At 45.3% G+C, this 25,440-nt stretch overlaps 1 protein-coding gene across 3 annotated transcripts in view; it reads left to right on the top strand.

Moving 5' to 3' along the window:
- The first annotated feature begins 10,309 nt into the window (after positions 1-10,309).
- Positions 10,310-25,440, top strand: part of CYSTM1 (cysteine rich transmembrane module containing 1) — a 44,179-nt gene continuing 29,048 nt past the window's right edge. For 2 of the 3 annotated variants that reach the window (XM_045576871.1, XM_045576870.1), the window contains exons 1-2: positions 10,310-11,030; positions 24,161-24,382. In XM_045576871.1, the coding sequence (XP_045432827.1) occupies positions 10,325-11,030; positions 24,161-24,382 (928 nt within the window). In that variant the 5' untranslated portion in view covers positions 10,310-10,324. Of the gene's footprint in view, positions 11,031-23,462; positions 23,551-24,160; positions 24,383-25,440 lie in introns of those variants that run through there. The other variant, XM_045576872.1, reaches the window with a different exon arrangement.

Raw genomic sequence — 25,440 nt, 5'->3', positions numbered from 1 at the left:
TGGAAGACAGGAAAAGGTATGTCCACACAAAGACTGGTACATGAATTGCCAATGGAGCTTTATTCATAATAGTCAAAAACTGGAACTGGCCAGGTGTCCATCAGCAGGGGAATAGATGAATTGTGGCATATTCGTACAGTAGCTTACCACTCAGCAATAAAAAGAAATAGATAGGGATAAATGCTACAACAGGAATGGGTCTTCAAAGCATGCTGAATGAAAGAAGCCAGACCGAAGAGCATATACTGCATACTTACATTTCAATGAAGTTCTAGAATAAGTGAAGTTCTAGAACAGAACGTAGAGCAGTGATTGACTGGGGGTGGCTGGCCACGGAGCAGGGGGATATAGATTAGAAAGGGGAATCAGGAACATTGTACACGTTATGAAAATATTCTGTATCTGGAGTAGAGTGGTGGCTACATGGGCATTTGTCAAAAAAACATCTTACTATATCCCTGGATGCCTGTTATTGCAGGCAGTTATGTCTCGATAAGGCTGATCTTAAAAGCGAATTAACTATAGCTGTGGTAAGTGCTACAAAGGGGAGAAAACATGGTATTAAAGAAAGAATACTGAGGGATAAAGACTACTTTGACGTTTGAGCAGAAATGTGAATGCCCAGAGGGAGCCAGCGTGGAAAGATCTGGGGGGGAGGGGAGGGGGCATTCCAGGAAAGAGTAACTGCAGGAACAAAGACCTAAGACCAGGAAGGAGTCTCATGATCTTGGGAACAGTCTGAAGGGCAGTGTGACTGGGCGATGTGGGTGGGGCTGAGAGTGGACGGAGACGGGGGTGGAGAGGTTGGCAGGAACCAGATCTTGGAAGGCCTTATCAGCCCTGATAACTGTTTGGAATTTGAAATGAATAAAATGCAAATCCCTCCCGGACCAGTGGGGCAGAAACACTTAAGGAAATAGAGCCAGTACTGGGCCAGGGGGGACATGTGTGGGACTGTGAACAAGAATATACGATGGAGTAGTCAGCACTACCTGGAAACATCTGGGAAGGCTTCCCAGAGGAGGTGACATTTCAGCCGAGATTTGAAGGCAGAGTAGCCCAAGAGAAAGGCTATTTCAATGGAAGGATCTGTGTCTAGAGAAACACAGGGGACATGTAGCCCCATGGACATTCAAAGACCTGAGCATAACACAGGGTGTGGCAAAAGTAGGTTCACAGTTGTGACTATGCGATACACGGAGTTTATTCTTGTATTACTACTTATTGTGTTATTTTCCATGCAAACAACCTTAAACCTACTTTTGCCCTGCCCTGTATTAGTCTTGTTGGAGTTTTTCCCTGTAGGAGGGGAAATAGCAGAATATCAGAGACGAGAGAGAGAGAGAGAGAGAGAGAGAGAGAGAGAGAGAGAGAGAGAGAGAGAGGCTTTTGAATGCCTCCTCAGACTTGATCCTGCAGGGTGTGGGGCACCCCTAAAGAATTTTAGGTAAGGGGGTGTTAGGGTTGGGTTTACATTTTGGATCAAGACCTGGCCAATGGAGAGCAAGACCACTGGTTCTGACGTGAGATCATGGGGAAGGCCTGACGGGTAGGTGAGCAAGGAGAAGGGCCAGGTTGCTAAGAGATGACTGGGACTATCGAACCCCGGGGACTCCAGGTTTCTTCTGGCTTGCAGGCCTGGCCCCCCTGGGAGCAGATGGTCCAGTTAAGCAGGACCCGTGAGAGAAGCCGGCTGAGGAAAAGGTGTGCAGTTTGTGGCACCAGATGGCTATAAATATCGTTTTTATTGAGTTTTAATTGACATATAACATTATATTAGTTTCCGATGCACAACATACTGATTTGATCTTTGTATGTATTATGAAATGATCACCACAATAGAAAGTCTAGTTAACATTCATCATTATACAATTGCAAAATATTTTTTTTTTTCTGGTGATCAGGACTTTTAAGATCTATTCTCTTAGCAACTTTCAAATATGCAATACAGTATTATTAGCTATAAACAACATGCTGTGTACTACATCCCACAAATCACCAATAAATGGAACTTGTATCTTTTGATTCCCCTTCACCCAGTCCACTACCAAGCCCCCCGCCCATCTTTGGTAACCACCAATATGTTTTTTGTATCTATGAGTTTGGATTTGCTTGGTTTTTTTTTATAAATTCCACATACAAGTGAGATTATATGGCATCTGTCTTTCCCTGGCTTATTTCACTTAGCATAATACCTTCAAGTTCCATGTTGTTGCAAATGATCAAAACGTCATTATTTTTTATGGCTGAGTAATATTTCTTTGTATATATGTACCATTTCTTCTTTATACAATTGTCTATCCCTGAACACTAAAGTTGTTTTCATATCTTGGCCATTGTAAATAATGTTGCAATGAACATGGGGGTGCAGGTATCTTTTCAAATTAGTGTTTTTGTTTTGTTCGGATAAATACCCAGAAGTGGAATTGCTGGGACATATGGTAGTTCTATTTTTAAATTTTTGAGGAGCCTCCATACTGTTTTTCATAGTCACTGTGCCAATTCACATTCCCGCCAACAGTGCATTAGGGTTCCCTTTTCTTCACATCCTTGCCAACACTTGTCATTTGTCTGTTTTATAATAGCCATTCTGGTAGGTGTGAGGTGTCATCTCATCGTGGTTTTGATTTGCATTCCCCTGATTAGTGAGGTTGAGCACTTTTTCATGTACCTGTTGGCCATTTGTATCTTCTTTGAAAAAAATGTCTACTCGGATCTTCTATTTTAAAAAAAACATATATATATATATATTGATTTCAGAGAGGAAGAGAGAGGGATAGAGATAGAATAATTGTTTGGCTGCTTCCTGCATGCCCCCTACTGGGGATTGACCGGCAACTTGGGCATGTGTAGGGAATCGGACTGTGAATTCATGGTTCAAAGGTCGACACTCAACCACTAAGCCACACCGGCTGGGCTCTTCTGCCTATTTTTTAATCAGGTTGTTTGTTTTCTTGCTATTGAATTGTGTGAATTCTTTATATATTTTGGATATCAGCCCAGATCAGTTATATGACTTCCAAATAATTTCTCTTATTCAGTAAATTTTTCATTCTGTTGATGGCTTGCAGAGCTTTTTATTTTGATGTAGGCCCACTTGTTTATTTTATTTTTTTAATCCTCACCCAAGGATATTTTTCCATTGACTTAGAGAGAGTGGAAAGGGAGGGAAAGACAGAGAGAAATTTCGATATGAGAAAAACACATCGATTGGTTGCCTCCTGCATGGGCCCCGACCAGGGCCCCAGGCCGAGGAGGAGCCTGCAATCGAGGTACCTGCCCTTCACTGCAACCGAATCCAGACCCTCTGGTCTGCAGTCTGACACTCTATCTACTGAGCCAAATCGGCTAGGGCCCACTTATTTATTTTTACTTTTGTTGCCTCCATCTAATAAGCAGAACACATGAGGAAAAACAGATTGAGGTAAAGATCTGTTTGAGTTTGAGGCACCGGAGGGCCGAAATGCTAACTTTTACCTGCATCTGCTCCCTCAGATTCCTAGGCCCTGGCCCCACTGACTCAGAAACAGGGGTCTAGGATGGAGCCCAGGAATCTGCGTATGTACACAGTGCCCTCCCACTCTGATGCAGGGGGACTCCATGCCTACTCTCCAGGGGCTGGAGCCGGAGGCAGGACAGCCACACTCCCCACTGGACAGAATTCAGGTAAAGATGATCTAAAAACAAGACTCTGGGTGTGGTGGGAACAGAGATTACTGTGTTCCCACTGGTGCTGCTGCAGAATTGCAATAGAATCGCTCTGGTCACCATGTACAACTCCTGGTCAGCTGTCCAAGGAGCCACAGGAATAAGGGTGGAGCCGAGACGGGAGCGTGCGTCTGACTTTTCCCTGGTGCCCTCCTAGGGTGTGGGTTGGGGGCAGGATGGGGATTCATGGGGACTGCAGTGAACAGAACAAGTCTGTGTAGAGAGAGCAGCTTCCACGGCAAGCATGGCGTCTCACCAGTGCTCCATGTGGTCAGCCCTATTTCTTTTTTAATCCTCAACTGAGGACATGTTTTATTGATTTAGAGAGCAGAAGAGAGAGAGATAGAGAGAGAGAGTGTGTGTCATGCGAGAAACATTGATCAGTTGCCTTCCGTATAGGCCCCGGGAATTGAACCTGCAACCTTTGGTGTCTGGGATTCTCTAACCAACTGATGAGAAAACTGAAGCCCAAAAAGGATTAGCAAATTGCTCTGGGTCCTGTGGCAAAGAGGTAGGGGAACGAGGACTAGAACCCAGGATTCTGGACCCTCATCACAGCATTTCCTGAGTGGGAAAAGTCACTTCATCTCCTAACCTTTTTTTTTTTAATATATTTTATTGATTTTGTACAGAGTGGAAGGGAAAGAGATAGAGAGTTAGAAACATCGATGAGAGAGAAACATTGATCAGCTGCCTCTTGCACACACCCCACTGGGGATGTGCCCGCAACCAAGGTACATGCCCTTGACCGGAATTGAACCCGGGGCCCTTCAGTCCCCAAGCCGACGCTCTATCCACTGAGCCAAACCGATCTCGGCCATATCCTAATCTTAAACGATCTTCCAAGCAAGGAAGGGACAGGACACGTTTTCTCTGTCCCATCCCTTTCAGCAGGTATCTAAGTCCTTACTATGTGTGTTTTCAAAAGAAAAATCTTCCCAGGCCGGAGGAACTGGGATTTAGAGCCTTGTGTTGTCGGGTCTCAGGCAAGAGCACTTCTAAGAATCTCCGGGCGATGCCACATGCCTCAGCTTTATCCACGCAACAGAAGGAGGTGGTGGGGGTGGCAGTGGCAGCAGCGGCGGCAAATCTGTCCCCAGCGCACTGCAGCGCTGTTTTCTGTGATGAAATACACATGGCATATGGCTGCTAAGTCACTGTCTTGAGAACAGAAAGGGATTCTTCATGTGCCAGGTTTTCCTTCCTTTCTGAAATGATCTTGTAGTAAACAGAGGTTGTTTGATCCTGTTCAGTCCCATGGATGGGACGTCCTTTACACTTTTAAAATGAAAATATTGACGTACAGTTTCAGTCTATCAATGGCGCAAATGTTTTCTTAAACATGAAAGCTCTTCCGAGCTCCCTTCCTCCCTCCTAAGGCCGAGACGGAAGAGGCACGGCCACCACAGGAGTCCAACTCCATTCCAATCACAGTCTCCCCATCCTCTCCCCCCCCATGAGACCTCCTGTGTCCTGCACCTGCCAGCCCTCCGCAAAGGGGTGGGGGGAGAGGAAAGGCTTACTGAGCACCGGAGGCCATGGATGGCCGAAGCCAGGAAGCTAGGACAGTGATCTGATCGGCAAACTCACTAGTCAACAGAGCCCAATATCAACAGCACAACGATTGAAATTTCTCTTGAGAGCCACATTTTTTAAACGTAAACTTCTTCCAACGCCACTTCTTCAAAACAGACTCGCCCAGGCCATGGTATTTGGTGGAAGAGCCACACTCAAGAGGCCAAAAGAGCCGCATGAGGCTCAAGAGCCGCGGTTTGCCGACCACTGAGCTGGGAGAATGTGACTTATTTTGAACCTTGTCCTGTGCGCTGACGGTATAATGATCATTATTAGGACTCAGATGTAACACAGAGGCCGCGCTGAAGTTAGATTTTTCCCGTGGCCTGTCCAGCGGAGGATGGCTCTCTGCCGACCTCCCCCAGGAGGGGATTGGGATGCGCCAACTGCTCCCTCACTGGCCCTTACCTTTCATGAAGAACTTTGCTTTTTCTGGTAAACAAGGGCACCACTTTCCTACCTTGGCCTTCTAAAATCAACCTAAGAAATAAACACTTTATGCAAAGACCACAGCTATATTTGCAGGGGTTTTTGTTTGTCTGTTTGTTTGTTTTTGGCCCATATTTAGTTTCAGGGTTGCTATTTGGAATCCTACCTGCCCAGGGCCCCTCCTGGCCAAGGGTGGCTTCCAACAGAGGGGCAGACCTGTGGCCTGAAGTGTGCCCAGTTGGATTATTTTTGGCTTTCACAGTGTTTTTGGTTTTCACATCAAAATCCTGTTTGCTGGCTCCTCTTGAAAACTCAGAAAACTTGGCCACAGGGGACCACATTCCCCTTGGACACGTGGCTGGAGCTGAGTAACAGAGGCTCCCTTTGCACAGTTTGTCCTCCTGTTTGCCGTAGTCCCCACCCCTCCGCATAACCCCCACCCACTCCCTGAGAGAGGGTGCAGGGTGAAAGGCAGAGATGGAGGTGCGAGTGTCAGTCTTGAATCCACCACTTATTCCCTGTGGCTCTCGAACAGGGGTCTGCGTCTGTCTGAGGCCTGTTTTTATCCCCAGGAAGCGCCAGGGGAAAGCCGCGCCCAGAGGAAGCACTCACTGAGAGTCTGCCCTGCGTGTTATCGACGACGTACTATGTTCCCTCAACGACAGGGGAGGCTTGAAGATGGTGTGCAGATAGACACACTGACTGGAATGTAAGCTTCATGTAAGCAAGGATTTTTAAAAATCTGTTTTGCTTCTTCCTACACCCTCAGAGCCTGGTACAGTTCCTGGCACATGGTAGGCGCTTAGCAACTGTGTTGCATGAATATGTGAACTTAATGGTTTCCTGAATTCTTATTCTTCATATGTTTGAAAGATCAGACAGAGGCCGAAAACCAGGACTGCAGGCTTTATTAGAGGAGAAGGACCCTGCTGGGCTGTCTCACAAGGGAAGAACAGCAACACGTGCATAGGGGAACACACCTTTTGAGGGGAGGACTGGGGAGGGATGGGGCTTAGGGTACTCAGCACGCACTGATTGGTGGCTTCATATAAGGCACGTGATTAGGCACTTAGGTACTTAGGAATCAAGGGCTTAGGGTATTTGGCAGGTGCTGGTTGGTGGTTCAATGTACAATCCATATAAGGTGCCTGGTTGGGTGCTCAGGAATTTCCAGGCTGCAGGTGCAGGCTACGTCATACTCTGCCCAGGGAGGATCTATCATTGTTACCTGCTAAATTATTGTTGGTTCATTCTATAAATGCAAATGGACTTACAGGCTATTTTTAATTTATGTGTGAGATTTTTTTTTCTTATTATTCCACACTTTCAAATGTGAGCTATGGGGGGGAGAGGGGGTGCTAACATCACCGCCCGGCTCCAGAGGAGTCACCCCTAGCCAAGGTGTCATATCCCTTGGCAGCAGCCACGCATCCAGAGAAAAGCAAGTTGCCCAAATACAGTGCAAACACTAAGCTCCAAGCTGGAGCTTTTCTTAGGACTGTTGGGGAACAGAAAGCTTTTGTCTGCCAGGATCTTTCACTGTGAGAATGTAATTCTGATACCCTCAGAGGGGCTGCTGGAAAATGCTGGGGGAAAGAGAGCTGAGGGAGAGAAAGCCTGGGATTTCCTGGTGCCGGTGTTTGAGTGCCTGGGTCCCACTTTGCCTGAAGTTCAGATTCGCCTCAGGGTTTTTGGTGTCATGAGCCAATAAATTCTCTCTCCCTCTTTCTTAAACCAATTTGAATAGCCTTTTAGTCACTAGCAATGGAGACATCCTGACTAGCAATTTGGAATTTGAAAATATAGACCAGAAAAAGAAACTGTGAGAGCCATTGTTCAGGTGAAAATCAAACCTTGAACCACAGCCAGAAGCAAACGGATCACTTTGCCTCTTTCTCCTTTACACGAACCTGAAATTCCATTAGAACCCAGCAGAAGAGTGAGCTAGGAAACAACAGAAGAAATGTAATCCTTCCTTTGATACCCGGCATGAGAAATGAGTCCAGTGGTTTTTTTCTGGGTTTTGTGCATGTACTGACCACATCCACTGGCATTCCTTTGACATGTGTTTTTTTGTTGGTGGTGGTGGTAGGGGTTGGGGGTGCTGGGGAAGACATCAAAATAAGCCAGGTCTTGCCAAAACCGGTTTGGCTCAGTGGATAGAGTGTCGGCCTGCGGACCGAAGGGTCCCAGGTTCGATTCTGGTCAAGGGCATGTGCCTTGGTTGCGGTGGGGGGGGGGTGCAGGAGGCAGCTGGCTGATGTTTCTCTCTCATTGATGTTTCTAACTCTCTATTCCTCTCTCTTCCTCTCTGTAAATAAATAAATAAACAAACAAATAAATAAATAAATAAATATATTTTAAGAATTAAAAAAATAAATAAGCCAGGTTTTTGTGGACTTCTCTAGTATTTGACACAGAGAAATTCTGTAAGTGCTTCTCATTGAGCCTGTGGGCTCCAAAAAGACGTTCTTCAACTAATGCATCCTTTGGAGCTGTTCACTGAGGAGGGCTATGGAGCACCTCCTCAGGCTGGGCTCTGGCTGTGCATGTGTCTGAGCAGCTTCCTCCTTTCCGGGAGGGGTTGTTTCCACTCCATTGTCAGCCCTTCCTCACCCCGTTGGGACCACACCTTTGCTGTGGCCCCACTTTCCCATCTGACCGGCCTGAATTCTGCCACCAAAGAATTTTTCACAAAACATTGTATCCCATTCCCACTTCGGGGAGCTCTCGTGGTCCCTGTAGTTTTCATATTGAATCTATCCTCTTCTCCCAGCCCTCAATAAAACGACTGACACCAATAAAAGCCAACAGTTTGGAGCACTTTCTGTGTGCCGGGCAACATGCTTAGTTTTCATATTCATTTTCCCTGTTAATCCCCCAAATGGCACCATAGAGCAGAAATCTCATTGGAGTTCCCTCCTCAGATCTGCCAGACGCCCCAGGTCGGGCTGCCCCTGCCCCGATCCTACCTTCTCCCTGACCACTGACCTCCGCCCCATGGGTCCTGGACTCACATTTCAGTCTCCTCTCCCGTTAGTACAACGCTTTCTGGCTGGAGCCATGATTCTTCTCTGCCTTTTACAACTGTCTTCCCCCACCCCCTATACACTAGTTTCATTGTAAAATAAATGTATAAAAGTCAAAAAGTGTCACTTAAATAAAACCATTAAGTAATAAACAGGACAGGTGGCCCTTGGATAAGAGACACATGTCCCATAAACTCGCTGTGCTTCAGTCATCCTGGCATTGCCCACTGCCAGGCACCAAAAGTTTCTCACTAGAAGTTAATTATGAGTAACTTTTTGGTGTAAAATCCCATAGACTGACAGGTAGGGACAACATAGATGACCCCTCCATAGTGGTGCAGAGTGTAGAAGAGTAAAAAATATAAATGAAACTCGGGAAAAAGAGATGAGTTACGCAGTGGCTCTCTAACAGGCACCTCTCTCTCTGGGGTGTTAGAATTTTATTTTGAGGCTGATGGTCTATGTCCAGAGACCGGAAAGTCACAGAGTAATATTCTATTAATATACATATATATGTACCACTTCTTTTTTAGCCAATCGTCTACCCATGGACACTTGGTTTTTTTTTTCTTCCATATCTTGGCTACAGTAAATAATGCTGCAAAGAATATAGTGGTGCAGATATCTTTTCAAATTCGTGTAGATGTGTAGGCATATGATAATAGCAAGCAAGGGGAGGAATTTGAAGGCAAAATCAATTTGTAAAATGAAAAACAAAAAATCTTTTCCACAAAGACTTGCAGGCTCATCTCAGGGAGTGTCTCAGGGATTTCTTTTCTGTTGAATGGGGATGGGGGGGGGGGGGGTAGGGGTCCCGGGAGAGGGTGGTTCAGAACTGGAGGTCTGGGCCCGGGCTCCAGCCCCTCTCCTCCGCCCTCCTGAATGAATGAAGTCTGATCACATTCTCCAGCAAAGGCTGCGCTGTTTGCTGTGAGGAGGAAATGTTGCCCAGGTCAGCCTCGTCCTGCCAGGTACAGCTCAGATCGGGGAGTAACCTCCGGAGCCTAGGAGGGTCTGAACCGCAGAACACTCGGAGAGGAGCAGCCCGCCGCTAACCTTGTGCGCCAAGCACTGGGCTAGGGGCTCGGGGCATCGCCCTGCCTCCCAGGCGCTGGCTCTGGCAGAGAGGGAGGCCGTTTGGAGCCTCAGAGAGCCGACCCCGCCCGAGGCGAGAGCCCGAGGCCGGCGCCGGTCTCCGGTCCCCCAGGCGCCGGCGGGCCGGGGGGCGGGGCCGCGTTGTGACGCCGCCCCCCACGCCCCGCGCGCGTTGCCAGGGTGATCAGGTGACTCGCGCTCGCTGCAGTTGGGACCGCGGTGACGTCAGGCGCCGCTCCGCTCCGCTCCGCTCCGCTCCGCTCCGCTCAGCTCACTCCGCGGCCGGTGCGGCGCTCTTCGTGCGGTCTCGCCTGGTCCGGTCCGCTCGGTCCTTCCCGGAGCCCGGCCCGCTGGTGACGAGGTGAGGCCCGGCGGCCGGGGCGGCCGCGCTGGGACCGGAGGGGGGCGAGGCGCGGGCGGGCCCCTCCTGGGCGGTGCGCGCCCCCAGGCTCCCCGGGGCTCTCGGGGGCGGCGGACAGCGGAGCGGGATGGGCCGGCTACGACGGGGGCGCGCGCGAAGCCCCGGAGAGGAATGGGGGTCCCGGCGAGCCCACCCGATGCCCACCCACCAGTGTCTCCCCGCCACTCACTCACACACACACCCGCACCCTCGGCTGCTCCTCCGGCTCCGGGCGCCGCGCAGCTGGCGGAGGCGGGGGGCGAGGAGGGCGCGGGGACCCGCCGCCTCGGCGGCCTCTGGGCGCTGGACTGAGGGGCTCAGCGTCTCGGTCGGCGGGCTCCAAGCCAGACTCGCCACACCCCGTCTCGGTGGACGCCTGCGGGAGGCTTCTGCATCTCTGTGTCTGGAGCTGCGGTTCCTGGGGCGCCGCCGGGGACCCACTGGGTGCTCTGAGCTCGGTCTGCGGGAGGCAGGGGGGACGGGGGCGGCCCTGGGGCCCTGCAGGTGGGCGCGGGGGCGCAGGGTGTGCAGGCGGAGCTGTGGGCGGGGAGGCATCCTGACCGCGGAGAGGGCGGGTTGGGGTTCCCGTAGACCTGTTGGGGTGAAACCTGAGAGGAGTCCTGCGCCGTGGGGACCGGCCTCGCAGCCGCCGCGGGAGTTGGAAGAGCAGAGGAGGGAGGGAGAAGGGGGACCCCCGGTGCCCGCAGTCTCGCGCCGGAGGAAGGGGAGAGAAGGTTCTGTGACTGGCCGCCCTGAGCGCCGGGGCCGTGCGTGGGGAAAGTTTGGAGCATTAGGCTAGTCGCGGACAGGAACACTCTGGGTGCCCAGCTAGGCGGTGCGGGCCGTGGGAGCCCCCCCCCCCCCCCCCCAGCGTTGGCTGGACGGAGGGAGGAGGACCGAAGCGATGGGGAGGCCCTGGGGGGCTGTTGTGACAACCTGGCGAAGGGGTGACAGCGCTTGGAACTGTGGAGCGACGGTTCTGCAGTATTTATAGCAGTCAGGTGCATACACCCAGCCATGGTTAGCAGATCAAAACAAGAGAAGCCTCCGCCCACTGCGGCTCATCTGGTCCCCTTAGGCCAGAGGTAAGGACTGTCTGGGAACTTGGAGCCCCTCTACGGGGTGGGGCAAAGGTAGGTTTCTGGTTGTAAGCACGCGATACACAGTTTATTCTTGTGTTACTTTTTTACTAGTCACTGTTGTCCATACGAACAACTGTAAACGTACGTTTGCCCCACCCTGTGTCCGTGCGGTGGGTGGTTGTCGGCAGCACTTGTTCTCCAGAGGTTCCAGACTCTTACAGAAACCTCTTGTCTTCAGGGAGAGATCCAATCCCCAGGTGACTGGGAGGAGATTTAGCAGGGGGAAGTTATTGAAGGAGAATCAGTGCCCAAAACATGGACATGGGTATCGGGGATCTGAAAGGAGTCCCCTGCTCTTTGTTACTTGTGGAACAGAGTTCCGCTTTTCTACCTGTTCCCCTCAGCTTGTGGGCTTCCCAGCGTCAGACTGCTAAGCGTTAGTTGGTCGTTTTGCCTTCACTTCCTGAGAAACAGGAGGACGTTTTGGTGACTGGAAGAGGAATGATTTGGTGATTTAAGGTTTTCCCCCTGCTCTGGAATTCACTGATTCTATGACTCAAAAAATGCACTGATGTCCATTTTATGTTGAACCTTAGGAACTTCTGTTTTCTGGGAGAAGGTAAAATGGCTGAATCTTCCCACCAATTTGTTTTGTATTTGTTTGACTCCAGAATTGGACCTCCAGGGATCTCATACAATAAAGGGCAGTTTCGGCCCTAAACTTTAGGGAATTGTTGAGAACTTGGCAAAGGTGGCCGAAGCTGGTTTGTGTATAAACCTAGAAACCTGCCCAGCACTCAAGGGAGGGCAAATGCGGAGTGGTGGCACTTGGGGAGAGTGAACGTCCACTCAGATCAGTGAAGTCATTCTCTGTAAAAGAAATTGAAGACAGGCCACCTGAACAATGTGTTTACCATCTATTACTATTTACCCGATGAGTCCCCATCCTCCCCCTTGTTGTAATAGTGGTTTTTAAGGGGCTTTGCAGGGTCCTCATAATATTAAGGATACTGGATATTAGATTTTTTAAAATTGTTAACCATTTTCTAAATCTCTTTGGAAATATTTGAACCTGCCAACTAATCCTTCTTCCTTTGGAAAGAAACAGGGTTCGCCCCCAAACACTGTAACTGTGTGCTGCCAAGGCGGTTAAGTAGGTCAAAAGTTTGGGGGAATTTTCCGCTTTTTTTCACCTATACCACCTCCACAGATTTGCCTGGTGCTAGAGAAGTTAAGACTTCCCGACAGGAAAAAAGAACGAGTGTGTTTTCCCTAAGCTCCGGTCACGGGGACTGGGTGTTCTGCTGAGAAAGTGAAGTGCCCTCCCTTAGGGGAACTAGGCCCAGGTGAGAGGCAGGACGAGGACAGGCCAGAGGCCCTCCGCGGAGCAATCTGGGCCTGCACCTTTGCCACCCACAGCCTTGGGCAGGGCCCTCCTCTCTTGGCACTGAAACATCCTTCCTCGACCTTGAAACAGGGTTAGTCAGTCCTCCCTTCACAGAGGTGCTGCGGAGAATTAATGAGAGGCTTGTGTGAAGTTTGAGCTCATCCAAAGCAAATATTTTAATTCTTGAATGAATGGTAAATTTTGAGATGTAGTGAAATAAAAAGAGAGATGGACGTTCTAAATTCTTGTAAAAGCCTCCCTCAAACCCTGAGGCTTTTTTGTTGTTGTTTTTCTTCCTGGAGTATTTGGGCTTGGTTTACCAACGTGCCTATAGTCAAATTCGCAGGCCTGAGCATAAGTGCTATTTGTATTTCACATGTAAACTAGTCTAGATTTCACCCACACTTTCAGAATGCCTAGGAGTAAGTCAGTAGCTTAGCAGGTATGGGGCTTTGGACCCAACACCCTTTCAACCCTAAAGGAGTTTGTTATTAAGCTCATCAGAGATAGAAATAGGTAATAAAGCTCACAAAATGAAATGAGTGAATTAGTCATTTCTTTAAATCCCCTCTCCTATGTCAGTCCACCAATCCTACTGCTCGGTCAAATACCGGTAGATTCAAATGCTTGCTGGTGTTCCCAGGCATTGTACAGAACTCTTATATCCATCGTTTCGACTTTGGCATTTGTTGGCAAGCACAGTTCTTACTTGAGTGAAATTCTGACAGGAGAGAGAGACGCTTCTTGTTTTTCTCAGACTGAGCTCAGGCCTTCATGCTCCCCATGCCGGGTCAACGCTACTAATTGGCTTGGCTATAAAATGGGAGTCAGCAATTAAAAACAAAAAAAACAACAACCACAAAAAAACCAACAGCAGTATGGAGCCAAGGGATTGAGCATAAGTTATCCTCCAGCCTCTAGCCAGAAAAAGTTTACAATGCTTTGGGCACTATATACAAAGGGCCCTTCAGAAGGAAGTGAGCTTGGAATGACTTTTTTTTTGTAGCTTTTAGGAGACGTGGAATATTTGTACTGATTTAAGCCTCAAGCAAAGAAGGCAAATCATTTGAATACAGTCTGTGTGGCCAACAAGCCTGTGGTATGACTCTGCAGAAAACAAGGGATGGAACATATTTTTCTGAACCCTTTCAATTAAATGGTTTAAGGGAGTGTTGGTAGTTATGGTGAGAGGAGGGTTCGACTTACCTGCATTTACTCACTGGGGAGTAATGTCTTATTTACAGGTGCCTATCATTAGTTCTCTGATGACTTATGCTAAAGAATCGCTAGTTAGTCCCAAGAGAACTGGCCCAGAAAACACATCATTACTGCAAATTATCTGACCACGTGGTCAGTGTTCAAAGAAAGGTAGGGATGGGGAACAGTGGAACCGCAAAGGTTTGGGGGGAGAAGAATCCCTGGGAAGTGGTGTGAGACTTCTGCCACATTAAATTTCTAATGCTGTCCGCCGTGCTTTACCAGTCAGCTTTCGGTGTCAGGACCTTGGGCAGGATCATTTGAGCAGAATAAATACTGCCTTCAGCCAAAGATATGATTCACTAAGTGAGTTTTTCTCAGAGGTCAGTAGGCAGGTGGTAGGGCTGGTGTGTGGTAGGGGCCCCTTAACTCCCATCTCCTGAAACTCCTTGTGGCTCTGATACCGGGAAGACAGCAGAGTGAGAAATCTAAGCATTAAAAAGAAATAAGTGCAGTCAGGGCGAAACTACTGATGTTTTTATATGACACTTGCCCAGAGGCCTAAGTGGTGTTAAGACTGTATGCTATGTTAAATTCTAGTCCCTTCACCAGGGGAGTGACTTCTTTGGTGCAGTGGTATGTTGTTCTTTCTGTGTAAGTATGCTCTTGGAAAGCCCAGGTTTTAGTTCAGGGAGGGTGCGGTTATTTATTTTAATTCATCAGTATCCCATACTTTGAGCTCCTCGTTTTCCACATATACAGTAGCTTTTTATGGGTAGTACTAATGACAGAAACCTGAAGATATCATCTAGTATTTGTGTTTTCTAATTTTTGTTGCCCATAGTGCCTGCTCCTTTAAAAATTCTGTGAAAATGAAGAGACGAAAGGAGGGGAGTGTGAGCTGCCCTGCGCTTGTCCTAGTACATGGTCCCTTGGGGAGCTGCCCATGGTAGGCCCAGTGGTACTTGTTGGTGTAAAGTGGAACTCACTCTGTCCATTAGCAGCCATCCTGCAGGGCTGGCCGAGCTGCTGCTTCCTCCTGGGCCAGGAGGGCATGCTTTAATGGTGGCACAAAGCCCGGGCCCGTTTGGTGTCCGTCCGAACCAGAACGGCTTAAATTACCAGCACATTAAGCTCTAGAGGTCTCTCTCTAAGCCATCAAGATTTCAATTTTCCCACAAAGCCTAATCCAGGGCTGGGATGTGGGGGAGAGCGGGCAGAGTGTCTTTCAGGGGCTGTGCTGGGAAGGGGGCGGGGACCTGGCCTGGGCCATGGCCATGTCAGGCTTGTTGGGAAGGATGGGGCCAGGCCTCTTTCTAATGTGTCCTCTAAGCTTGGCAGGAGGCAGAGTTCACCCCTTTTCTCTCTCTCTGTTTTCCAACCTAGCCTTTCATTTCCCCGGCTCACTTTCTGTGTTAGCAGCTTTCTTTCCTTTTCCTTTCCCTTGTCACTGCTGCTTTCTCTTTCATTCCTCCTCCTTGCTGGGCCTCATTTTCTCCCCAGTGTCGCTTTGAGGCCTGGCTATTTGAAGTTCCAGGCTCACAATGCTGTCCTGTCCCAATGACCAGGTGTAATTTAGAGGTCCGCAGCCTTTTTTTCTGAGGAGCCAACCTTCCCTTCCCTTCTGCTTTTAGATAGCACTGGCAGGGCACTGTCCAGAGTCCCTGGCCTGAGTCATTGGATGATGCTAGAGGTGCCTCTCCACCGCCCCCTCCTGGCCCCCCCCGCAGTGTGGGAGGGGGCTTTGGTAAAGGATTTGCTGGCATTGTCAGCTGTCGGACAAGGGACTGAGATCCACCCTGGGGAGCCCTTCTGGAAGCTGAAGGCAGAAGCAGAATCGGGAGTCCTGTGTTCAGGCATTCCTGTGGCTTCTGCAGAGGACCATATGTGACTGCAAAGACTGCAAAGGGGGCCTCTGGTTACGTTGGCCTGAAACCAATGGGACCATTGGCAGTTGTGGATCAGGGGCGACTGGAATAAACTGCTCTCAGTGGTAGTTGGATGGTTATTGGAAGCATCTAGAAGCATGGCTTTCCTGCTCAATAAGTTAAGAAATGGATTGTTTTCTCTTAAAAGCCATGTGGAAGACTTTACTAAAATATGATTACAGGGGTTTTAACTTCATTGTTAAATATGTATAGAAATATATATATATATACACACACACACAAAAGTACAGCTTAATGAATAATTATATTTATTAATATAACTAATTTATTCAGGTCTAGAATAGAACTTTACTTTTTAAACCCAAATGGGATAGTAGAATGTTCTGTGTTGCAATTTGCCTTTTTAACTGCATTGGCACTTTTCCATATCAGCATATGTAATTCTGTCTCATTCTTCTTAAGGATCAAATAATAGCAGTTCCAAGGTTTGGAAATTCCGTGGTTTATTTAATCATTCCCATATTGATGGTCCTTTGGGATGTTATATATCATATAAATATGAATGTGTGTATTTTACACATGTAATATGTGTACTATCTAACTGTTATAAACAAATGTTACAATTAATGTGTGTATCCTATAAAGTTTTGTGTATAAAATTGGTGGGGTTTGTTATTTTGCATCCTAGCCGTGATATATATTTGTAGGATAAGTTCCTAAAGACAAAATTGTTGGTTCAAAGAATAGAGTATTTTCATTTATTTGAGATTTTGCTTAGAATGTGTCTTCGTTGAAGAAATTGTAAGAAAAAAAGAACAGGCTTTCTATAAAAAGAAGGATGTTTCCTCCAAACATTAGGGAGAAATGGTGTACCAGTGCCTGGGCAGTGAGGGGTAGGCTATTTTATTTGTTGATATTTTCAGGTAACAATGTTTTTTAAAGGCTGTTTAATATTTAGATCTTATATCTTATAGAGCAGCAGGTCCTGGATCCAGCCAGGAGTTCTGTATAGAAAGTTTTGAAAAAGGATTTAGCAGATGATGTGTTATCCTCTGGGGAAAGAAACTTATCTGGATTCCCTCAGTCTACAAGGCTGGAAGAATGCTAAGATGTACATTACCAAGTCTAATATTGGAGGGAAGTGAGGTTGATTGGCTGTATCCATACAGGGTGGGGCAAAAGTAGGCTTACAATTGTTTTTCTGGGAAATTATACAAGAATTAAAAAATAATAATACAAGAATAAACTGTTTTTGCATTCTCACAACTGTAAACCTACTTTTGCCTCACCCTGTATTTTCCAATAATGTTAAACTACTGTGGGTAACTAATATGGGTATGACTTTTCAGACTTCTAATCTGATGTGTCAGGACAAGTGGAGAATGCTTACATTTTGTATTGTTTTAATATTGGCGATAATGGCTGAATTGCTTTAGCAAACCATGTTACTAAATAGTTTGTAGACTTTATAGTTTCATGTAAACTGAGCAATAAAAGTAGTGTGTAGTTTTTATATCAAATATTGTTTGTGAGAGAGGAAAATAAAATAAGACAACCTCTGAACCTTCCCTTACTCCAGGATGGGGCCTCAGAGATAGATGATCCACTATTGTATTTTTTGCCTCCATGTGCATTAAATATATATATATATGTGTGTGTGTGTGTGTGTGGGTGTGTGTGTGTGTGTGTGTGTGTTGATTTCAGAGAGGAAGGGAGAAGAGAGAGAGAGAAGCATCAATGATGAGAGAGAATCATTGATCAGCTGCTTCCTGCACACACACACACACACACACACACACACACACACCACTGGGGATGAAGCCCGCAACCCAGGCATGTGCCCTTGACTGGAATGGAAACCAGGTCTGTTCAGTCTCCAGGCCGACACTCTATCCCCTTAGCCAAACGAGCTAGGACGCCATGTGCATTCTGATGTCCTTGTTCAGGAAAGGTCCCATTTCTAAGCTGTGTGTCACTGTGTACTCCATAGAGAGGCTATTCTAAAGCCACCAGCCAAAATGTTGATGCAAAAGATAAGCTCTAATATTTAGTCATTCATTGATTATATGAGGACAGCTCGGGGCCTGATAGAATTCTCTGGCAAACAAAAGATGATTAAGGTAGGGGATGGCTAATAATATTTAGAAGGCCAACTCCAAAAACAGTATTTGGACGAGAATGAAATAACATTACAGGACATCTGCTTCCAGTCTGCCTGTAAAAGAAAAACTACTTAGGAAATGGGAACAAGGAAAAATGTGTTATAAATAATGAACAAGTCATAAAAACAAATATCTTGTCCATGTTATGATAACTGAGATCTCCTGGTGTAGTTCTGTTGTCCTGGAATGCCTGCTCTTGTGGCTTTGGGGCTCAGATATTCACATGTATGTATGGAATGACTTTCCCTACTGGTGGTTTCATTGGGGCTGTACTTGTACCTCAGTTTCAGTAAATTTGCATAACTCTTTGAACCACCCAAAGTGAACTTTGTTTAGTCTTTATAGGCAAAGTGTCCTCATCCCTGAAATTTGGAGAAATTCTAGCATTTTCCACTTGATACAGTAACAGACAAATAGAAAAGGTAATTTTATTTTTATTAGCAGTACTAAAGGGAAGGAGCAAGCCAGCTAGATAGTTCTTTCTTTCATATCCCCCGTACTTGGCCTGTAATATAGTAGGTACTTAAATTGATGAATAAACAATATTAGGCTTGCCAATAGTATCCAAAAAGTAGACATAAGTTAGGTGAATCTTTTAAAAAGAGATTGAATAACTGCAGAAAAGGAGGCTGCAATAATCCTGAAATGATCCTCTTTTTAGCAAGGCTGTTTGTGAGCTGACCTTTTGGCCTCATTTTGTACTAGCTGCTTCAGCCATAATGAACCTGGTTTGTTGTATTATTTTTAATTCTCACCTAAGGATATATTGTTGTTTTTAAATTGATTTTAGGAGGGGGGGGAGGGGAATAATGATGTGAGAGAGAAACATCAATTGGTTGCCTCCTGTATGTATCCTGATTGAACCCTAAACCTTGGTATGTGTCCTGACCAAAAATGGAACCTGAAATCTTTTGGGTTCAATCATCCTTTCCTTGCATGGGACAACACTCCAACTGAGCCACACTGGCCAAGGAATGAATCGGTTTAATTCCTCAAATGCATTCAGCTCTTTTTCACAGATTGTTATCTTTGACCTTTGTGTATATGCTTAACTCTCAGTTGTTCATCACTTCCTTTCAGAAGCATTCGTGACTTCTCTGACCTGTGGCCTCTACTTTGAGCTCACAGTACCAAGTGTTTCCTCTCTTAGCATAGTTTCATAATTGCTGATGTTAATGTCTGCCTCTCTCACTAGCCCGAGAAGAAATTGTCTCTTGCTTATTACCATTATCTCAGCAGTGCCTGGAACCACTAATGTTGGGTCTACAGGTTTACAAAAACTGCAAACGAGATGACAGAACAGCACAGAACAAGTAATTCTAAAGCTTTTTTTAGCCTAACCATACCCATATTGTGGGTATGAGAATCAAGAAAAATTGAGGGCCCTAGAATATAAAATAAACTATTTACAAAGGTCCTATTAAAAGGCCAGCTAATCAGGGAGTTTAAAAAAAAAAAAAAAAGACACAGAGGAGGTCTTTAGAATAAGATCTGATCTCATGTTTTTAAACTTTAAGGATAATTTATAAATTCCCAAGAAGGATAGGTAAGGATGGAAGGATGAGCATGGCTCCTGGCTTTGACCATAAGATCACTTACAAGATGGGAAAGTCTGCATGTAATCAAGGGAATTTTGCTTTTTTATCCCACGTCTGACTTGAAGGAGAAAAAACATTTAAAGAACTTAGGGACCTGAAAGTGTCTTGTGAAAAAAGAAACACAATTACAAAAGTCACTGTGAAAAGCAGACATAAAATAGGTTACCAACAAGGAGATTAGTAACAGGAAGAAAAATCGGTACTGGAAGTGAATAGAAGGTCTACAAAGGCATGTAGCATTAAAAAAACAAAAAACAAAAAAAGGAGATAGAATGAAAAGCACTAAGAAAACTTGCTTGGCCAGTGTGGCTCAGTGGTTGAGCATCACCTATGTACCAGGATGTCAAGGCACATGCCTGGATTGCAGGCTTGATCCCCAGTAGGGAATGTACAAGAGGCAGCCAATCATTGAATCTCTTTCATCATTGATGTTTCTATCTCTCCCTCTCTGAAATAAATTTAAAATATATATATATTTTAATATATTTTATTGATTTTTGTACAGAGTGGAAGGGAGAGAGATAGAGAGTTTGAAACATCAATGAGAGAGAGTCATCGATCAGCTGCCTCTTGCACACCCCCCACTGGGGATATGCCCGCAACCAAGGCACATGCCCTTGACCGGAATCGAACCCAGGGCCCTTCAGTCCCCAAGCCGACGCTCTATCCATTGAACCAAACCGGTCCCGGCTAAAAATATATATATTTTTAAAAGACTATAAAGGTTGCCTTAGTCAAACTTTCAGAAATACAAAAATGAATATAAATAAATAACAATTGCCTATAATTCCAGCCAGATATTTCCTTCTAGCCAAATTTTGTCCATCTGCTGTTATTGTATGACTTAAAGTGTGAAAATCTTTTTAAAAAAAATATATATTTTATTGATTTTTTTTTTACAGAGAGAAAGGGAGAGGGATAGAGAGTTAGAAATATCGATGAGAGAGAAACATCGATCAGCTGCCTCACACACACACACACACACACACACACACACACACTCACTGGGGATGTGCCTACAGCCAAGGTACATGCCCTTGACCAGAATCGAACCTGGGACCCTTCAGTCCGCAGGCTGATGCTCTATCCACTGAGCCAAACCGGTTAGGGCAAGTATGAAAATCTTAACATACGACTCAGTGAGTTCATAGCATTCATGTAAACATGACTCAGCTCAAGATGTAGACATTTCCATTATCCCAGAAGGCTGTCCTTGCGCCTCTTCCATTTTGGCAGTACTTGAACCTCACATAAATGGGATCATACAGTGTGACATCTGTTGAGTCTGTCTTATTTTGCTCATCTTTGTCTGTACTTGTTACTATAAGACCTCTTAACCACCCCCCTACCCCCACACACACATTATTGTATGTAATATTGTTCTGGGTTGTTTTTTTAAAATTGCTGAGCAATTTTCTGTTATTTAACTATACCATAATCTATCAGTTCTGCTCTTGGGGAACATTTGGATAGTTTTTAGTTTGGAGCTATTATAAGTAAAGCTGCTTTGAACATTGTTACATATGTCTTCAGTGGACTTAGGCACTCATTTTATCTCAGTATAGATCTAAGAGTAGGTAAGTCATAAAGTAAATACTGCCAAAGTCATGAGTACATTATATCCTTCCAAAAGCTTGTTTTAGTTTTCATATATAGATCCATGATATAGTGTGAATTATTTTTTGTTTATAAGGATGAGGATCAAGGTTCATTTCCACACTCCCACAAGAATATTGTGGAATGAACTCAAAAAGAGTCTGGAGGCTTTGCTAGAAATAAATACTAAAAATGTATCCAAAGGTCAGGGTTTGCAAGCTGGAAATACGAGTAGGCAATACCCAGAGTGTTTTGAGGAAGAAAGCTAAGAGTTCTATAGTAACAAGTACATTCTTGAGAAAAGTCAGTCCTGCCTTCTTAGCCTCTGGATTTGTCTGAGAGTGTGATCCTCTAGAGATGACTGTTGATCTGGATAATGGATGTCACGAGGTCTGGATATGTGAGCATTCCTTCTGTAGTCCTTTAGTGGGTAATCGGGGTTATCTGGAGGTTTGCTATATTGCATATTAGTATTTATAGTAAAGAAACTTGGGGTCGTGCTGTATATGTAGCTTTAAATTTTTTCTTAAAATTAATATTACATAATGCTTCAAAAACAAATCAAAATGACAGCAAAAGAACTATGTAGATGTACTATAATTTAACTCTTTTCTCTTGTTGGATATTAGGGTGTGGGGTTTTTTTTCTTCCTGTTTTCTGTTTTTCTTCTTTGTCTTTTACAATGCATGCTCTCCAAATGTCTGATAATCTTTGTTCATTCATTTATTTATGAGGTAATAAAAAATTGATTAGAAGATCTGTGTAGATGGGCTTTACTGTGAGGTGACTGGGTGAGTTATTTCTTGGAATCTTCTCAGCTTTTAGTTATCAATACTTTTTTTTTTTTTTTTTTCCATTGGGACTCTTTAGTTTTTCCAGGGGAAAATTCCCCAGTGTGCTACTTACAGATTCAATGCCAGGCTACCAGGTAATTTTAAAATAATAATGAAAAATATTGTTTTTCCTACACCTCTACTTTGATGAGGTTTTTTATAGTGATCTTATCTCCATGGACCACTTTTCCAAAGAATAGTTACTGCTTTTCTCATTGTAGCATTAAATATCTGCTAATCCTGTGACTTGAATGGGATCTTTGGATAGCAGTGGTCATGCAATACAATCTTGGCTGCTACTCCATTTGCACTGTCTCTTTTTGGAGCTTTGATTTGTCTTTTATGCTACAATTTCTGTTCATATTGGATCCTTCCAGTAGGACTGACATTTCACCCTGACCAAATTTATAAGAGAAAACGTTCATATTACAAAGTTTAGTATCATACCTTAAATGAAAAGCTCATTTGTGTTTTGGTTATGTTAAGTGGTTTGTACTAGACTGTGTTAGTGTTAGGTAATTTTTTATGTTGCTTTGTTCCTGTACAAGCTTGAGAATAATTGATTCCCATCAGGGAGGTCCTGCTTCTCAAAAGGACTTTGATCCCAGCACAGATGCTGTTTCTGTGACTTTTGCTATTCTTTCTCTCACTGTTACTGAGGGAGGATGTGGTGGTTGTGTGGGCAGCCAACAAAGTCTGTTAATTTAATTAAGATTTTCCTGAGGATCCTTACTTAATAGCTGTCCTGTTCTTCATGTAGAGTCAGATAGAGTCACTTATTAGATTACATGTTATGAAAAAGAATTAAGTAAAATTTAGTAAATACTAAGTATTTACAAAATTAAATATTCACTGAGTATTTAGTAATACTCAAAATAGTAAGTTTTGGCCGAAACCGGTTTGGCTCAGTGGATAGAGCATGGGCCTGCAGACTCAAGGGTCCCAGGTTCGATTCTGGTCAAGGGCATGCACCTTGGTTTCGGGCACATCCCCGGTGGGGGGTGTGCAGGAGGCAGTTGATCCATGTTTCTCTCTCATCGATGTTTCTAACTCTCTATCCCTCTTCCTTCCTCTCTATAAAAAATCAATTAAAAATATTTTTTAAAGTAAGTTTTATATATGAGACTGTTCCCTTTATTAACTTACTATTTAATTAGGGGTAGAAGAAACTCAAATAAGTAAAGAGTTTAATAGCAATACTAGAGATGGGTAATACTACAAGGCAGCAAGATGACAGGTATCTCCCTGTTCATCCAGTGTGGACTTTGCATTCCCCAGTAATGCTTTTCCTCTGGAAGTCCCCGTGTTGGCACTGTGGGAATGAGATGCTGGCCTTGCAGACTGGAGCCCAATTAAGAGAATGATTAACAGGCTTGGAGGCTGGGAAGCAATGGCTTCCCTCACAGAAGCAAGCCACTGAGAGCAGGAACCTATAAACACAAGTGGGATTCCTGGTAGGCTGCTCCAGGGTCCCTGGAGTCTGGATGGTCAGGGGAGATGCTCAGCATCCTCTGCAGACAGCTCTGCCCCTGTCTAGTTTTGACTGAGCACGCTGCTCAGCTGCATAGAGGTATGGGTCCGAGGGAGCAACCAGATCACCCAGTGCCCAGGGCGCAGGCGGCAGTCACATGCTTTGGTCGGTCACTGCTGGCAGTGCTGCTTGTTCGAAAACCCCATGTGGCCCAACCCTTTTATTGGAGGACTGCTGGTACTGGGTCAGTGTCTGCTGATCTGACTTATAATTAGTGCTATTAGACATTGTGCTTTTATTTATTTATTTATTTATTTTTTTAGCTATCCAGTCACATTTATGGACATTTCAGGCAATTAAAACACAAAATAATATTCTGTTCTTCACTCAACACATTTATTGAGGGACCTGCCTTGTGCCAGGCACAATGCTAAGCTCTAGGGTCAGGTGAGGATTCAAAATAGACCTGATCTCTGCTGTCCCAGCCTATAGTCTAGTGGGGAAGTCAGACAAAGACTAACAAACAGATGCATAAGATATTTGCCAATTATGATCGTGAAAAGGAAAAAAACTACTAGGCAGAGCTGAAGATTTTCAAGAAGTTTGAAATACTTTTATGGCATTTTGTAAATGATCTCTTGGGTTGAAATTTGCTTCCTAATGATTTCCACTGATTAAATGCAAATACTTTTTATTCTTTGTCTTTTAGGTATATTCTGCAGTTCCCCAATGAACCCAGGGAACCCTCCACCATATTCGGGCCCTGGCCCGACGGCCCCGTACCCACCTTATCCACAACCACCAATGGGCCCTGAGGCCTACCCTCCAGGACCTATGGGAGGACCTTACCCACCTCCTCAGGGGTACCCCTACCAAGGATACCCACAGTATGGCTGGCAAGGCGGACCTCAGGAGCCTCCTAAAACCACAGGTATGTGAAGGGTGTATGTATAGGTGGATATGGGGGAGAGGGGTGTGCAGTCCCACGTCACCAAAAGACGTATTTGCCAGTGTTCTTGGACAGAGAGGAAACTCTGGCCTTTGTGTGCCGTGGTTGACATTCTCAAAGCTTGGTGAGTGCTTAGGGTGGCTGCTTATTCCTGAGAGGACTTCTTTCTCAGGAAACCTGAAACAGTTCTGCCTACTTCCTTGATTGCTCTTGTTCCCCGTGGGGCTGATGACTTCCAGGCCGACATGTTTTCTGGAGCACTGGGGGGGTAGGGAGAAGGGCCAGTTGGCTTTTTGCTCTGGCCATCAGTTTTGTTTTTCAGGTTTAGCCGGTTGGGATTATTTTATCTCAGCTTGTTGACCCTCAAGTCATCCTCTTGCCCCTACTTTTGGGGTTGGTTTTCTTTTCTAACATGTTTTCATAATTCTGTTTAACCTGCTGGCTGAGTTCTCAGCTGACTTGTGAGTCCTCATGTGCTGGAACAGTGCTCCTCAACATTTACTGTGCACACTAGCGCCAGTCCATGGGCAGCACCAGGGCCATGATGAGATAAACACAGAAGTGAGAGTAAACATTTAGAAACCTTTAAAGCAATTTGATATTTCCCTGACATTCAAGCATGTGAGCTTGCATTTTATAAAAGTATCAGTCTGTGAAGGGTAAAAAGGAAATATCTTGAGAAGCACTGTACTAAATGTCTCGGTGACTGCTCTGTCTCAGAACCTTTATGGAATAGTTGCTCTATCTTTCAGCTTAATTTTTATTGAGTGCTTATTATGTGCCGTGTGGTCTCCTACGAGCTTTATATATACATTAACATTTAATCCTTGCAACAATCCTATGAGGTTATTCCCACTTTACAGTAAAGTAATTGAGGCACAGAGTGGAATAATGATTGGCCTGAGGTCCTCCAGCTAGAAGTTGCAGATCCCAGAATCTAATTCAGATAGTTCAGCTGAAGAATCTTGTACCTCTAATTTCTTGCTGTACTCTTGTCTCTCTCCTGTCTTTTCTGACCCACATTCATCTGAATTTAGGGC

This window comes from Pipistrellus kuhlii, unplaced genomic scaffold (assembly GCF_014108245.1).
Source record: "Pipistrellus kuhlii isolate mPipKuh1 unplaced genomic scaffold, mPipKuh1.p scaffold_m20_p_8, whole genome shotgun sequence".
NCBI lineage: Eukaryota > Metazoa > Chordata > Mammalia > Chiroptera > Vespertilionidae > Pipistrellus > Pipistrellus kuhlii.
This window is presented reverse-complemented; position numbering and strand designations above follow the sequence as displayed.